This window comes from Notolepis coatsorum (genome assembly GCF_963971535.1).
Source record: "Notolepis coatsorum genome assembly, chromosome: 11".
Taxonomy (NCBI): Eukaryota; Metazoa; Chordata; class Actinopteri; order Aulopiformes; family Paralepididae; genus Notolepis; species Notolepis coatsorum.
Genome location: NC_140175.1, coordinates 31633804 through 31649748, shown reverse-complemented (window position 1 = coordinate 31649748; position 15945 = coordinate 31633804). Strand labels below are relative to the sequence as shown.

General features: G+C 41.9%; 1 protein-coding gene across 1 annotated transcript in view; it reads right to left on the bottom strand.

Moving 5' to 3' along the window:
- Positions 1–205: 205 nt before the first annotated feature.
- Positions 206–15945, bottom strand: part of tcf4 (transcription factor 4) — an 18341-nt gene continuing 2601 nt past the window's right edge. The window contains exons 2-4 of the mRNA XM_084324894.1: positions 13386–13615; positions 8853–9000; positions 206–7150 (exon numbers count right to left, since the gene is read on the bottom strand). Of these exons, the coding sequence (XP_084181020.1) occupies positions 7102–7150; positions 8853–9000; positions 13386–13615 (427 nt within the window). The 3' untranslated portion in view covers positions 206–7101. The remainder of the gene's footprint in view (positions 7151–8852; positions 9001–13385; positions 13616–15945) is intronic.

Genomic DNA, 15945 nt, shown 5'->3' with positions numbered 1-15945 from the left:
CCAGTACATCTGTATATAATGCAAATAGTCTAATACAAAGGTCTGTGGCATTCATTCTTATCAAGGTAAAAATGACACAAGACCCATAAATCAGAAACATGGCGACTTCATGGTGACCTATCCAAATGGTCGATAAGGGGAATACTTATTCTGTGTTGATATTGCAAATAATAATGTAATAAAAAGCAAGAGGCGATGAAAGCGCTCGGTTATAAAAATGGCACATTTATTGCTACAGAACGATCATGTACATGAACGTCATCGAATAACTACAAGATGAAAACCAATGGGCAACGGCCAACTGTTGGGTTGGTATGACGAGAGAAACCCCCAGCACACAAACTGTCCCCACACCTCTACAAACCTGGAAGAAAGTAATAATAACAACAACAAGAACGACAATAATAATTATATAACATAAAAAAAAACGAAACAAAAAAGTAAAGAATACAACATAAAACCGGAAATAATTAAGAAAATGGATAAAAAAAATAAAAGAACAAAAGAATAAAACGGAACACACACGCACCAAAAAAATACAATGAAATAAAGGCCAGAGGCACTCAGCCACACACCGGAAAGAAAGTGGAACTGATGTTTTTTTTTTTTTGTCTTATTTCCTTTAGCATCATCATCATCTGTTGCAGGTTTGGATGGGACCTTCCCCGCTGTGTCTAACCATGGCCCACCACACAGAAAACCTTACAGGCTCGTCTCTGGAACACACGGTTAAAATAACATCTTTAAATATAGTAAAATAAAGTAACAAACTTTGTATTCACTTTTGAATGGTTCCAAAAATCTACAAAGTGGAATATTTCTTTTTAGAATTGGACTTTTTTTTCTCTTTTTTTTTTGTATTTGTTATTCTTTTATTTCTTCAATATTCCTGGTATAAAATGATTACCCCAGCAAAAAAATAAGCCAAATATATTTAGTTATTTTTTTTTGTAATTGAATTTTTATTTTTGTTGTTGTTGTATCCGTCTCTATAGGGTGCACTAAGTCTATTTCATAGCAAAAGAGCACTAGACAAAGGAAGCTCTAACAAAAAGCCAGGCACTGATACATGGTAATTCCGCTTTATGTATTTTTTCTTTTCACTTAATTGCATCACAAGTAACAAGAAGAATGAAAAAGGCCACAGTTCATATATTTTCACCATTACATAATGTTTATAATACTCTGAAATGAACATGTCTGTTAAAAACCACTGCACAAAGATGAGTGAGAAATAATACTTACAGAGAGAACATGACCGCCATGATATAGCGAAAGCAGGCCTGGGAGCCACGGTCTCTTATTGGAACATATTGGATAATAATTAGTCGGTCGGTTGTGTAGATTTTGTGCTTGTTCATGATTCAGATGCAAACTAATGGCAGCTTCCATAGTAATAATTTGTTTTGCTACAAGGTACAGTATAAAAATGACACTTATTTTATTAGAAGGGTGGATGCAAACAATACGATTTAGATCCAATTAAGCCACCCTATAACATTTTTGAAAATATGTTCTTTTTTTTGCTCAAAGGCTTAAAATGATGTTGACCTGGAAAATGTGGTTGGTCCTTCAACTTTGGATTTAATAAGTTACAGAAGTCTTCAAGCTATCTTGGAGCATGCATAGTTCCTCTCAAACGTGGAACCAAGCAACCAGGGAGCATCATAATAAAATGGAAGTCTGGATAAAATTTGTATACACTTAATGTATACAATCAACAATCAAATGATCATTTGATTGGTTGATTGGCAGCTGTCACTGTTCGCTGTGGCTTGACTGAAGACAAATGGAAAATGTCTTTCATTTAAACGATCTACTTTAGGTCTTTCTTTTGTCTAATTATACCACATGTTACCTGGGCCCCAGGAAATTAATTAAATTTAGGTCCCTGGTATATATCATTATAAATAATATTACTGGTTATTTTGAAAATGGAAAAAATATCACATGGTTATCAAGTTAGACTTATTTTCTGTAGGCATTATGTTGTTGATGCCATGACTGGAGTTCTCTATGTACTGTACAATACTGAAATAACTTTGATGGCAGGTTTTTATTTAAAATGTTTCAGGCAGTGGAAGTTTATAATTCTTAATAACTGAACTTTATGTTTTATTGAATCCAATAATATAAAAAGAGGCTCCTAATGATGGGTCAACTTGTCCTTTTTTATTCTATTTTACTGTCATAAAAAGAAATTGAACTTTCCTGCAAAATCTGTTTCACACTTACACCCAAACAAGCCATTTGTACAAAATGCAGGTATTTTTTCATTCTTTTGCATGGAAAAATATCTTGATAAATTACCAAATATCAGCGTTTTGTTTTGCTGCTTGTGTTCATTGGTGCTCATCTCTGGAGAATAAATGTATATATTTTTTTCCAATGGAATGATCAGTAGGAACTCTTGTCTCTGGTATGTTTTCTGCTTCGATTTAACGGTGGAAAACAAATGACAAGAGCGACCATTTAGATTTGAAATGGTTATTGCAGTAACATGGTACAACATATTATTATCTGGTATTACGAGCTCATGGCACAGTCACTGAAAAGAGAGATGAAATGTATGTACAACAAGGAAGAAAAAATGTCAAAGTTTGCTATAGAAACAACAGGGGTAACATCATAATAATGAAGACATTGTAATTCTGGAGAACGCTGCTTACTGCAGACTTGATTATATAATAAAGAAAAATATGAATTAAGCCTCACAAACAAAAATTATAACATAAAAACAGCACTTACAGTAACAGATTCAATCCAAGTGTTTAACCTATAGGTCCGATTCAAAGTTGCTTCCCCCCCGCGCTAAAAACGATTCGATTTTGATGGCAAACACTAAAAACATCCAACTGAAACTGCCTTTGCACGTAATCTAACATATTTTTGGGTAAATAGCTGAGAAGATTGTTTGCAGACAAGTGAGACAACTAACGTCATATCTGCAACACAACATGTCCAATCTTTACAAAGTGTCATATATTAATCTTAATTCAGGTGCTGGGGATCTTTCAAAGGCAATCATGATACTCCATCTCTTGATAAATGAAATGTCTTGCCAGGGTCTTAAGAGTGGAATGCAGAAGCGCAAGCAGAAACCTCTGTAATTTAAATTCTCACTTCAGCCGAACCCGCTGATCATTTTCCTCAGTCGCTAATCAATGGGAGAGTAGTAAAGAATAGGGTGATGGAAACTACACCATGGCACACACACACACACACACACACACACACACGCACACACGCACGCACGCACGCACACACACATACACACACACCACGAGTGCCATCAAATGTTGGCACCCGGCTATGGGGAAAAACACAACCATATTAAAAAACGGAACGAGTTTATCATCTCTCACTGGCAAGTCTTCACCCCACATGAACCCTGTGTAATTATGACTATTTACATGTTTTTCTTCAAAAATACAATTAAAAATGGTAATGTCATGAGCATGGAGAATGAAACAAATATTATATACCTTTTTTGATTTCCGTTCCCTCCCTATCACCCCAAAAATGTTCCTGTATATATAAACATAATGTTGAAAAGAAATGATTTTTGAAGCTTTTGACCTCCACTACATTTTCAATGTGACACATTTTCAACACACACCGAATTTCTTTTTCATCTTTTAACAAAAAGAAAAACTGATACAACATATTTCTAAACACAAAATAACAACAGCCTACATGTAAAAATATAACTTTTACATACACAATTTCAAAATAATGGTAGGTTTGCATTTGTTGCATACAATTTACAAATGTCTGTGTGTTGTCGCCTTGTATAGACAGCTCGGATAGCAGTGATTGGAGCAGATGGAACTCCGGTCCCATTTTGTCCTGCGCAGGATGCTGTACAAGTCAAAGAATGTTGCCACGGCAGCAACAGAGAACACAACAAAGTCATGTTGACGTGTCTGTTGAAAAGTTATAACACTGAGGCGCCTCTCCGACTTTTCCACCGTTTCAGTCTTTGAGAAAATAATGAATTCCTTAACAAACACTCCTTTGAAAAAAAGAGAGAAAAGAAAACGGCACCTTCCTTATATATCGTATATATTTTTTGTACATTTATATATAGATCGATTTTTCAAATAGATTCTTTCCAGTTTCCGTGCCTCCTGTTGATTGGGTAGGACTCAAAACCACGTCAAAATGGGCGCAGACAGAAAGCCTTGCTGTCAGATGCCGAATTGCGATATTTTTTTACCTCTTTTATCGACAGAGAAACCAGAACAGACAAAAGCGATAAGAGAAAAGATTTTTTTTTAAAGCGAGAAACAAAAGAAAAATCCGTTTTACAACATACAACCACACACTGTTTACTGAAGACTACATTGGCTCACGGACAAGCCGATCAAATATTGATAAAAAGCTGATAAGCTATAATACAAGAACAGACGTGTCGTTCACTATGGAAACGGGGCTGTGACTTGGAACCAGGGATGAGGGGGTATGGAGGGTGTGGAAGGGGGGCTCATTTTTACTAAAACAAGGGGTCTGTCCCATGGCCAGAACACGCCGTCTACTTACATATAAGCATACAGTACATTAAATACAGTTTTTTTTTTTTTATCCAAAAAATACTTTTTTGTCCTTTTTTTCTTTTCTTTTTTTTAAATTCCCAGGTCTGGTAAAAAACCTGACTGCATAGAACCTAACGACTAAGAACAGGTTTCCCTAAGCTTGCATCCTATTAAAAGACCAGGTAAATGTTGTCATCTGGTGTCTGAATGATATGAACTCTAAAAAGGCACATTGGTAGAAGTGAATGTTCAAATTGCATCTCTGGGGCTGCTTACGTGGGTATGGAGCCGGGGCTGGGAGGACTAGGGCCAGGACTGACATACAGTATAGATAGTTCTCAGGAAGGGCTAAGGAAGGAGTTTAGGGTTGGGGCTTAGGAGGGGCTAAGCGTGGGGTCTGTGGGGGTGGTCTGGAGCTCAGGAGGTGGGCTTGAGTTGGGGTTGAAGAAAATTAGGGCATAAAAGGAGCTAGGTAGGTCAGGGGAGAGTAAATTGGATGGATGAGAGGAGCGGGATAGTTTAGGGCTTGGGGATAGGGCTGGAGTTTAGGGCTGGAGTTTAGAGCTTGGGGAATAGGGCTGGAGTTTAGGGCTTGGGGATAGGGCTGGAGTTTAGAGCTTGGGGAATAGGGCTGGAGTTTAGGGCTTGGGGATAGGGCTGGAGTTTAGAGCTTGGGGATAGGGCTGGAGTTTAGGGCTTGGGGATAGGGCTGGAGTTTAGGGCTGGAGTTTAGAGCTTGGGGATATGGCTGGAGTTTAGGGCTTGGGGAATAGGGCTGGGGCTGAGGATAAAGTACTAGACCAGGGAGCAGGGGAGTCTGACAATAAAACACAGGAATGCTTTGACGACTGCTGCTTGGCCTCCTGGGAAATGATGCACCCCTTGATCGCTCCTTTCCTTCCAATGCAGTGTCATCACTTCTGGGACCGTCTCTATCTCTCTGCCTTTCTCCTTCCCTATCCTCTCTTTCTCTGCATTATGTATCATTCCATCTCTATGTCTAAATCCCCAAGATGTTGGTCCATTTCAATCAACCAGGTTCCCTCTACCTAGATCACTTCCCCAACTCCAGGGAGTCTTTAGTATTAAGACTTACTAGTTGGTACGCCCCAATAAATCTGGAGTGCTCACTTGTGTAGAGTGTGGACTGTCAGGGAATGTGTTAAGATGGAATATGATTCACCACGGTGCTCAATCTAGTCTCACTTGTCTTGCGTTCCTATCCATCTGTCTTGTAACACAAAGGAGCAATGGATTACTAACGGCCTGGCAACACTTATCTACAGTCTGGCAACCAATCGCAAACCTAATCTACTATGACCGAGCCAAGGAAAAGGTCAATTAAATAATTTGATTCTGACTTTGCTGGGTTCTGCTGTTGCATTCAAGGGGCACCGGTGATTTTCCTCACCAGTGATTCTATAACTGTACTACAAGCCCATACCAGGACCCCCACACCCACAAGTGTCAAAATATTTGTTTTTGTTTCCTTTCTGTCATTTAGAAGAGTACACTTTCTCCATTATTGCATGATTACTTTTGTAGTTTTTTTTTAAAATCCTTTTTCTTAAACAATTTATTGTAATTTCCCCACATAATCTCTCTAGCCTTTCTCATTCTAATTGAAACACTCCATCCCATCAAGAGCAACTCATTGATTGATTGATTGAATGATTGATTGATTGGTTGGTTAATTGATTGATTAATTTTTCTTATATACGTTTTTTTTCTCTCTTCTCTATCTGACTTGTATGCATCCAACGGGAGATCAGGCACGGCTTACAAAGTGTGTCCACAGTGTGGAGTTAGATTGCCATTCGGTCAGAGACAGGTTGAAGTCAACAGCTCCGCAACATTGTTTCTTTTTTTGAATATTTTTTTTTCTTTTTTTGAATATTTTTTTTTATACAACACTTGATGATATGTTTTGTTCTGTTCTAAACAGTCCCCCCACCATCCATCCATCCATCCATCCATCCATACATCCATCCAGTTGCAGTTCTTGTGTGTGTGTGTTTTGTCAGTGTCTTTTTTTCTTCTTTTTTCTTTTCTTTTCTTGGATATAATGTTTAGAGAACCATTCTTTTGTTCCTTAAAACTGGGAATGCTGGGGGAAAAAAAAGTAGTAGAAGAAGACGAAGAATTTCTCATATCATGAAGATCCCAACAGCCGTCATCCACGGCCTTCACTTGATGTCAGAGCTCCCATCTGTTTCTGTCAGTTTCTGGTGCCGTTTTTGCATCCTAGCGAGAATTCATTTTAACGGACCCATCTCAAACTCCGCCCCCCTTTGTTATCGATCCTCCAATCGTAACTGTTGCTTCCCTTGGACAATTGATTGGAGGATATGGGAAAGAGGGCGGAGTTTGGGATAGGTCGATTAGATTGGGGAATGCCAAATATGGTACAAAAATCTACCCATATATCTGCAGTTCACTTTCTACAGGAGAAGAAGATGAAGGAGAAGAGGAAGAAGAGGATGCAACACGGGCAAGGGGGAAACAAACGGTTGATCTGATTGGTCAGGTGGATCTGATTGGTTGTCTGGTCATTGTGGCAACATCGTCAGAGGAAGTGGTCGCTCATCATCTTGATGAACTCTGGCAGCTTGGACCTGAGAGAGAGACATAGAGAGAGAGAGAGAGAGAGAGAGAGAGAGAGAGAGAGAGAGAGAGAGAGAGAGAGAGAGAGAGAGAGAGAGAGAGAGAGAGAGAGAGAGAGAGAGAGATAGAGAGAGAGAGAGAGAGAGAGTGACAGAGAAACATGGTAAGGGTACAAACACGTACCTATACTGTCACTGGACACACACACACACACACACACACACCTACACACACACCCCGGCACACCTACATCGAACGATCATACAAGGACATCTAAAAACATCTTTAGTTATGACTATAATGTGTAAAATGTGACTATGGTCAAAAAATACTATTCAATTGGTAAATATTGTTCGCCATGTAATGTGTGTACATTACAATTTACTCCATGGAAGCTTCAAAAAGGTTCCTTTATGATACAGCTTTTACAGATATTGTATCTGTAAATGGTTATCTTTATGATTATTAATAGCTTGTATATTGCCCTGGAATGTGGATACTTCTCAGAAACAACTAATACAGATCATTCATTGCAGGATTATCACTTACACACTCTAACCTCTGGTATCTCTTCACCTCCCAAAGAAAAGGTGACAATCTCATTTACACCCCCTACTCCCTAAATACAGACACAGACACACAGACACACGCACGCACGCACACACGCACGCACACACACACACACACACACACACACACACACAAGCACACACACGCACACACCTTCTCTCTCAGTGCGTTCACATAACATATGGTAACTGAGAAGGCCTTTGTGCTCCTCTCAAGCCTTGAGCACAGAGTCAGCCTTGAGCACACTGATTGACATTCAATTATAGAACTGATAACACAATCACAACAATACGTCACATGTACCAAAACCACAATGTCTTGACTTGGTGTTTGACTACGGTGAGCTACGACTGACACACACACACACACGATGAAACCACCATGCGGTGACGTGGTGTTACCACACAACAGACACACACGTACACACATTGAAACCACACTTACTGCCAATCTGTTGTTAAAATGTACCCAGGGTATAAAGCAATGGATTTACACGGTGCTTTATGTTGCTAGCCAGCCTAAATGTTATGCCATCCAGAGAAAGCTGCGTGACTCTTCTCCTCAATCAATTAAAAGATGTGTATGCAGCTATGCATATATCTTATATATCTCCAATGATAATTACAATCACAGAAGGAAAACCATCACAATTCTGGATGTTTTATGCATGTACTGAAAAATCTTATGATATACGATATATTCTTGTTCAATAGAAAAGAGAGAAAAGCAAATTAACTCTGGATGACTTGAGAATCTTCTTTGCATAACATTTATTATGTTTTTCTCCCCTCTTGTTTCAAATGGAGCCAAAACGTTTTTTTTAAAGTAAAAAGCATTTCGCTTTGGGGGTCAGTTGAAAAAATTAACTGATTAACTCATTGATTGAAGGAATGCGTGATTAATTGGGCCTTTGAGGGTAATACCAACTGATTGATATTCAATAATTAATTGATAGATTTTGGGTTAATGGCTGGGGGGGGGGGGGGGGTACGGGGGAGGAGTTAATGAATGAATCCTCCTGTTTTTTTCTTTTCTTTTTTAATTGGTTATTGAAATAACGATGGTACAAATGGTACAACAGCAGATTAGTTTAAAGTGAAATCTTCTGACCATTTAGGGGGGGGAGTAGATGTTGCTTTTTACATTTGTCCCATAGGGTTGGGCCCGTCGCCCATCGCGGCGGCGGCATGGTGGGCGGCAGCCAGAGACAGAGGTGTTCCGTCCGACGCCACGGTCACCTTCTCCTCCTCGCGGCGCTTCAGACACGCCGCCTTGGGGTTCAGGTTACGCTCTGGAGGGAGCGAACGGATAGAGAGAGAGGGAGGGAGAGAGAGAGAGAGAGAGAGAGAGCAAAGAGTATTATGATGCAAAAGGTTAAACCTAAGGCGGATAGTGGTTCTTAGTTCACTGTTCTACAAAAGGAATACTTCGTTGTACAGATGTATAGTTGAACCCTCGCACTGAAGAAGCACATGAGTCTGTTTTGAAATCTATTGCACGGCCCATGTATGGAGTTCATCTAAATCACTTGGTGAGTGAATGTGATTATATCACAATAAACTACTCAACCTCAACTGTCCTTTAACTGTGTAGTGAACACAACACTCTTAACGTGGCATCGTTAGGTAAGAACGTTTGAAAACATTGTTCCTCTGAAAACCTAAAACGGACCTATATGGTTCTTCCTCGGAGGTACTCGATTGACAGTACCACCTTCTAGAGGTCATAAAGGTGCAGGTCTTCTGCCTAACTGCTGCATCACGGTGCAGGATCAGTATTAAATATGAATGTTTTTTTAATAGTAATTACAATAAAGTAACAATAATGATTGGTGTCGTATCTGTAACTTTGTCTGACAGGCTGACTTTATAAGGCAGCATATTTAAGCAATAAGCTGTGATATGGAAGTGATGTCACAAAGGGGTGCTGTCTGCCCGACACACGGCAGGAAGTGATGTCACAAAGGGGGTACTGTCTGCCCGACACACGGCAGGAAGTGATGTCACAAAGGGCTACTGTCTGCCCAACACACGGCAGAAGTTAATTTCCGTTATTGAAAAAGCACCCAAATCCTTTACCTTTTACTAAAAGGTACAATCTGTAATGCTGTCAAACAGCGACCTCTAGGCAAAAGAGTTGAGCTTATTATTGCACTTTGTTTACATTTTTAGATGTGAAGCACCTCTATATAACTGGCAACTGTCACTAACTCACTCACTCATCCTTTTACATATATACATTTAGTAATTTTTTAGCTGACCCTTTTCACCAAAGCGACTTACAAATTGTCAGCAGGAGCGGTGAGTGGTATTGTTCGTCTACAGTAGCAGCGTCGAGCTTGAGTGCATAGTAGTATAGACATTTGTTTTTTTTGTTTTGCATATATATATTTTTTTTATGTTTTAAAATAGTACACTCATTTGAGTAGTGGAAAAGGGGTAGGATTAAATAAGTGTATACTTCTTCCTACTCCTTTTCGAACTTGTAGATTGAGTTGTGTTTTGCTTTTGTTATTGTTTGTTTGTATTCATTGCATGTTCGAAATAAAGATTTCAAATCAAATCAAATAGTAGCATAGTAGGTAGTAGTATATACATAGTAGCATAGTAGGTAGTAGTATATACATAGTAGGTAGTAGTATATACATAGTAGGTAGTAGTATATACATAGTAGCATAGTAGGTAGTAGTATATACATAGTAGGTAGTAGTATATACATAGTAGGTAGTAGTATATACATAGTAGCATAGTAGGTAGTAGTATATACATAGTAACATAGTAGGTAGTAGTATATACATAGTAGGTAGTAGTATATACATAGTAGGTAGTAGTATATACATAGTAGCATAGTACGTAGTAGTATATACATAGTAGGCAGTAGTATAGACATAGTAACATAGTAGCATAGTAGGTAGTAGTATAGGTATAGTAGCATAGTAGGCAGTAGTATAGGTATAGTAGCATAGCACATTCATTCAGTCAGTCATTCACCCACACACTAGTGGTCACTGTTTGACAGTATTCTAGATTCTACCTTTAAGTAGTAGTAGTAAGTAAAAGTGGAAATACCTAAATACTCTCATACTACATGTAAAATTGTACTTAAAGAGATATTTCACTTGAATATAAATTGTCCACCGCTGTCCTCTGTCTTCCACTGTCAACACCACCATTCCTCCCAGGTGCCAGGCTCCTCATTCACTTCCATTCATTTTGGGTACCTAGTCTAAATAATATCATACTTCTGAAATATAAACAAACCATATAGCGATATTATTCTATGTAGTATATTCTTCTGTGTCAAAGGTACTTGTATACCAACATTCAACTTTTCACAGAATGCTTAGAATCTTTCTTCCAGCAAGGCAAGCAACATGTAACCGTGGTAACCACTCCCCCAACTATTCCACGCAAGGCAACGATACACAGCACACTAAAACCTACAACAAACCGACCGGATCTGCTTTTTTTTTTTTTTTTCAAAGGTAATACATCTGTAAAGACACATCAAATGCCAAAACAACACGTACCTGTGGCCTTTTCTCTGTTTTATTGAGGATATTTAGACTAGGTCCACACAATGAATGGAAGGGAATCAGGAGCCGGACGTCTGGGAGGAATGATGGTGTTGACAGGCGGATGCCAGCGGTGGGCGCTAGCTTACTTGTAGATGACTTTAGTTAGAGGTAACTAACTGCAGGAACTTGTTAGTTCTCCTAAAGCGAAATATCCCTTTAAGTAGGTTTCTTCCCTTTTTTTTTATCCTCTATCAAGGAGTTTATCTTATTGGGGATCAAGCCAGGGGTCTGCTGTCCCAATGTGGGCCTGTGAAGCCCATCGAAACATGTAATGTGATGTTAAGCTATACAAATAAATAGGATTTGACTATATATTCCAACATGATGTCCTCATATTTCTGTACAAAGAAGCATTCCATCATTACATTAGCCAGTATACTGCAGGTGAAGCTAAAAGGGTTGGCGCTGGCGGGTCCAGTTATGCCCGGCCTGGGTGGCTTCCTGGGTCAAAGTTGGGTCGGTTGGGTCAAAGTAAAAAAAGTACAACATGTCTATGAACTGATTGCATGTCTTGCAAAAAAAAACAATTATTACTTGCTTGCAGGTGTAAATGTAGTGGAATAAAAAAGTAGGATATTTACTTTGATACAATATACCTCAATTCTGTACTTAGGTACGGCACTTGAAGATGAACTGTGCCAGATTTGTCCAGTTCATTTGGAATGAGGACCGTGGAGACTCAATTGATATCTCAAACCCGCCCTCTTTTCGTGATCCTCCAATCACATTGAGGGCGGGGTTTGAGATAGGTACATTACGTGAAATATGCACCTAATTTAGTGTCTCAATTTAGGGCCTACAAGATTCTCATGCCACAGCCCGATACCATGAGAACCGTGCAGACTGAAACCTCTAACTTGCATACATATTTCATGTAATAAAAAAAAAAAAAAAAAAAAAAAAAATAATCTTGAAGATGAACTGTGCCAGATTTTTCCAGTTCATTTGGAATGAGGACCGTGGAGACTCAATTGATATCCCAAACCCCGTCCTCTTTTCTTGATCCTCCACTCACAACTGTTGCTTCTCGGAAGCAGCAGTCATGATTGGCGGATCAAGAAAATAGGGCGGGGTTTGAGATAGGTCAATTACGTGAAATATGCACCTAATTTAGCGTCTCAATTTAGGGCCTACAAGATCCCCATGGCACCGCCCCGATACCATGAGAACCGTGCACACTCAAATCGCCAACTTAAATACATATTTCATGTAAGAGTAAAAAAAAAAAAAAAAAAAAAAAAGAAGAAAAAGAAAGAAAGAAAAAAAACATTCAATGCAATGACAGTCGCAGCAACTTACTGATACTGCACCAAGCTGAGGCAGTCATACAGAGTCTGGAGCAACTTTAGGAGACTCCGAATCACAGCCACTGCTTGAAGCAGTATCGGTAACAATTTTCGGAGAGGCTGTCTTTGTAAGCGGGGTATATTTTTAACAATAACCCAATAGATTGTGTAGCATATGGAAATCACATCACAGCTGAGGTGCGCTGTACGCCCCGCGGCGCAGCCACGCCTTAGCTGTGATGTAATTTCCATACGTCGTGACCCGTGAGCGGGTTATTGCTTTCGTAAAAAGACGGTTACTAAAAATCGTCGCCGCGTATCGTCCGCGTATTCTTTAAGAGAATTCTTAGAAACCATGAGATGTTGTTTTGCAACAAAAATGGTCCCTATATACCTGGCGAGATCTAACCCCTAACCCTAACCCTAACAACGATCCATGTGTAAAAACGAGCTATTAGCAAAAGTCTCACGTGTTTCCTGGCACACAGAACACCTTTAAACTAGACCGAGACTAATTCTCCACTCGACCGTACTAGTTATTTCCTATACCTATTTAACAGGAAGGTTAATAGTAAGTAACCTCTGACTCGTTTGCTCCAGACTCAGAATCGCAGCCACAGATCTAGCCTCTCCTACGCGATGATACCCTATAGTCGTGAACCTCACTATATTTACGTCCTATAAGTGATCCGACGCGATGGCTAAGAGTAGTGACCTCTGACTTGTTGCTCCAGACTCAGAATGGCAGCCGCAATACCCTAGTGAACCTTACTAGTCATGTCCTAGTAATTCAACAGGAAGGTTAATAGTAACCTCTGACTTGTTGCTCCAGACTCAGAATGACAGCCACAGCTTGGTGCAGTATCAATAACTTGGTCTGGGGCTTGTCGCTCTTCAGGTGCAGCTGCACCATGCGACCCAGTTCCTTGAACGCTTCGTTGATGTCGCGCACGCGGAGGCGCTCGCGGGCGTTGTTGGCCATCCTCCGCTCCTTCTCCCGCTCGATCTTCTGCTCCGGGGACAGGTCCTCGTCGTCGTTGTTGCTGTTGGTGACCGATGGGGGAGGAGGAGGAGGAGGGAGGAGGAGGAGGAGGAGGAGGAGGGGTGTGAAGAGGGGGAGGAGGAAGGAGAGGTGTGAAGAGGGGGAGGAGGAGGAAGGAGAGGTGTGAAGAGGCGGAGGAGGAGGAGGAAGAAGGAGAGGTGTGAAGAGGGGGAGGAGGAGGAAGGAGAGGTGTGAAGAGGGGGAAGAGGAGGAAGGAGAGGTGTGAAGAGGGGGAAGAGGAGGAAGGAGAGGTGTGGAGAGGAGGAGGAGGAGGAAGGAGAGGTGTGGAGAGGGGGAGGAGGAGGAAGGAGAGGTGTGGAGAGGAGGAGGAGGAGGAAGGAGAGGTGTGGAGAGGGGGAGGAGGAGGAAGGAGAGGTGTGAAGAGGGGGAGGAGGAAGGAGAGGTGTGGAGAGGGGGAGGAGGAAGGAGAGGTGTGGAGAGGAGGAGGAGGAAGGAGAGGTGTGGAGAGGGGGAGGAGGAGGAGGAGGAGGAGGAGGAGGAGGAGGAGGAGGAAGGAGGTGTGGAGAGGGGGAGGAGGAAGGAGAGGTGTGGAGAGGAGGAGGAGGAGGAAGGAGAGGTGTGGAGAGGGGGAGGAGGAGGAGGAGGAGGAGGAAGGAGAGGTGTGAAGAGGGGGAGGAGGAAGGAGAGGTGTGAAGAGGGGGAGGAGGAGGAAGGAGAGGTGTGGAGAGGGGGAGGAGGAGGAGGAGGAGGAGGAGGAAGGAGAGGCGTGGAGAGGAGGAGGAGGAGGAGGAAGGAGAGGTGTGAAGAGGGGGAGGAGGAGGAAGGAGAGGTGTGGAGAGGAGGAGGAGGGAGAGGTGTGAAGAGGGGGAGGAGGAGAGGCGTGGAGAGGAGGAGGAGGAGGAGGAAGGAGAGGTGTGAAGAGGGGGAGGAGGAGGAAGGAGAGGTGTGGAGAGGAGGAGGAGGGAGAGGTGTGAAGAGGGGGAGGAGGAGAGGCGTGGAGAGGAGGAGGAGGGAGAGGTGTGAAGAGGGAGGAGGAGGAGGAAGGAGAGGCGTTGAGAGGAGGAGGAGGAGGAGGAGGGAGAGGCATGTAGAGGGAGAGGAGGAGGAGGGAGAGGCATGAAGAGGGGGAGGAGGGGGAAGAAGTGAAGAAGAGGAGGCATTAGAGGAAATAGGGGGGAAAGGGGATGAGAGTGAGGAAGAGGAGGAGGGAAATTCAGAGGAGCAAGAGGAGAGGGAAATGAGAGGGATAGGATGAATAGAAGCGAGAAGAGAGAAGGGAGGGAGGAGGGGAGATGAAGAAAAGAGGATGGGAAAGAAAGAGAAAGGGGCAGAGGGGGTGGTAGAAGGAATTGGAGCAAGAGGAGGAGGAAGAGGAGGGGATTTGAGGATGCAGGTTCAGTTAGTTTTGACTCAGTTGGTGAACAAAGACAGGAAAATACAGGAAAAGCATCATCATCATCATCGCATATTGATCTCTATTGATGTCTTGGTATCCAAATGTACAGTATCTGATTGGTCCTCCAGGTGAAAGACATAAACAGTGTGTGTTTATCCTGATAAGGACATGCGGTGCAGAGGCACCATTTTGAGAATCTCGACCACGGGGCACGTCTTCCAACAGGTGGCGCTATTACGCTGCACGCCACCTCCGTCTGTAATTCACATACTGGACTGCCGGTAACTAACTGCACTCTACTACTACTACTGATCCCATAACCCCTCAACTAGACAGTGAGGCCCCCATGCTGCCGTGACGTCTGAATCCCCCCACAGGGATTAATAAAGGAGCACTTGACTTGACAGAAGGGCCAGACATATGTTGGCGGCTAAAGCAAACACACAAAGCACAGGGGTTTTCATGTATTCTGCGCTGCTGCGAGGGGATATTATCACAGCGTCCCATGCGGCAAGAAAATATATTTTTTAATAACATATATTTATCCTTACGTCTCTGCAAGCTGGGTGCTGTTATGTGTTTACAATCACCCTGTTGTTTGCCTACCGAGATGTCTAGGATGATGCAGCCATAGTGCTGTCTGTTGGAAGACAATGGACCGGGGGGGCTCTACTCTGGTGTGTGGCAGGCAGCTAAAACCAGGCACAAGGCCATGGAACAATCACAGTCACCCACGAGACGTGTGTGTGTGTGTGTGTGTGTGTGCGCGCGTGCGTGTGTGTGTGCGTGCGTGCATGCGTGCGTGCGTGTGTGTGTAAAGAAAAGTGATGCTGAGACTATGGGTACAATGTGACATATGTGTGTAATGTGTTTACTAAGGTAAATGTGTACAAAGAATGTGTGTGTGAGTGAGTGAGTGAGTGTGTGTGTGTGTGTGTGTGTGTGTGTGAATAGGTATGAGTACGTGTGCACAG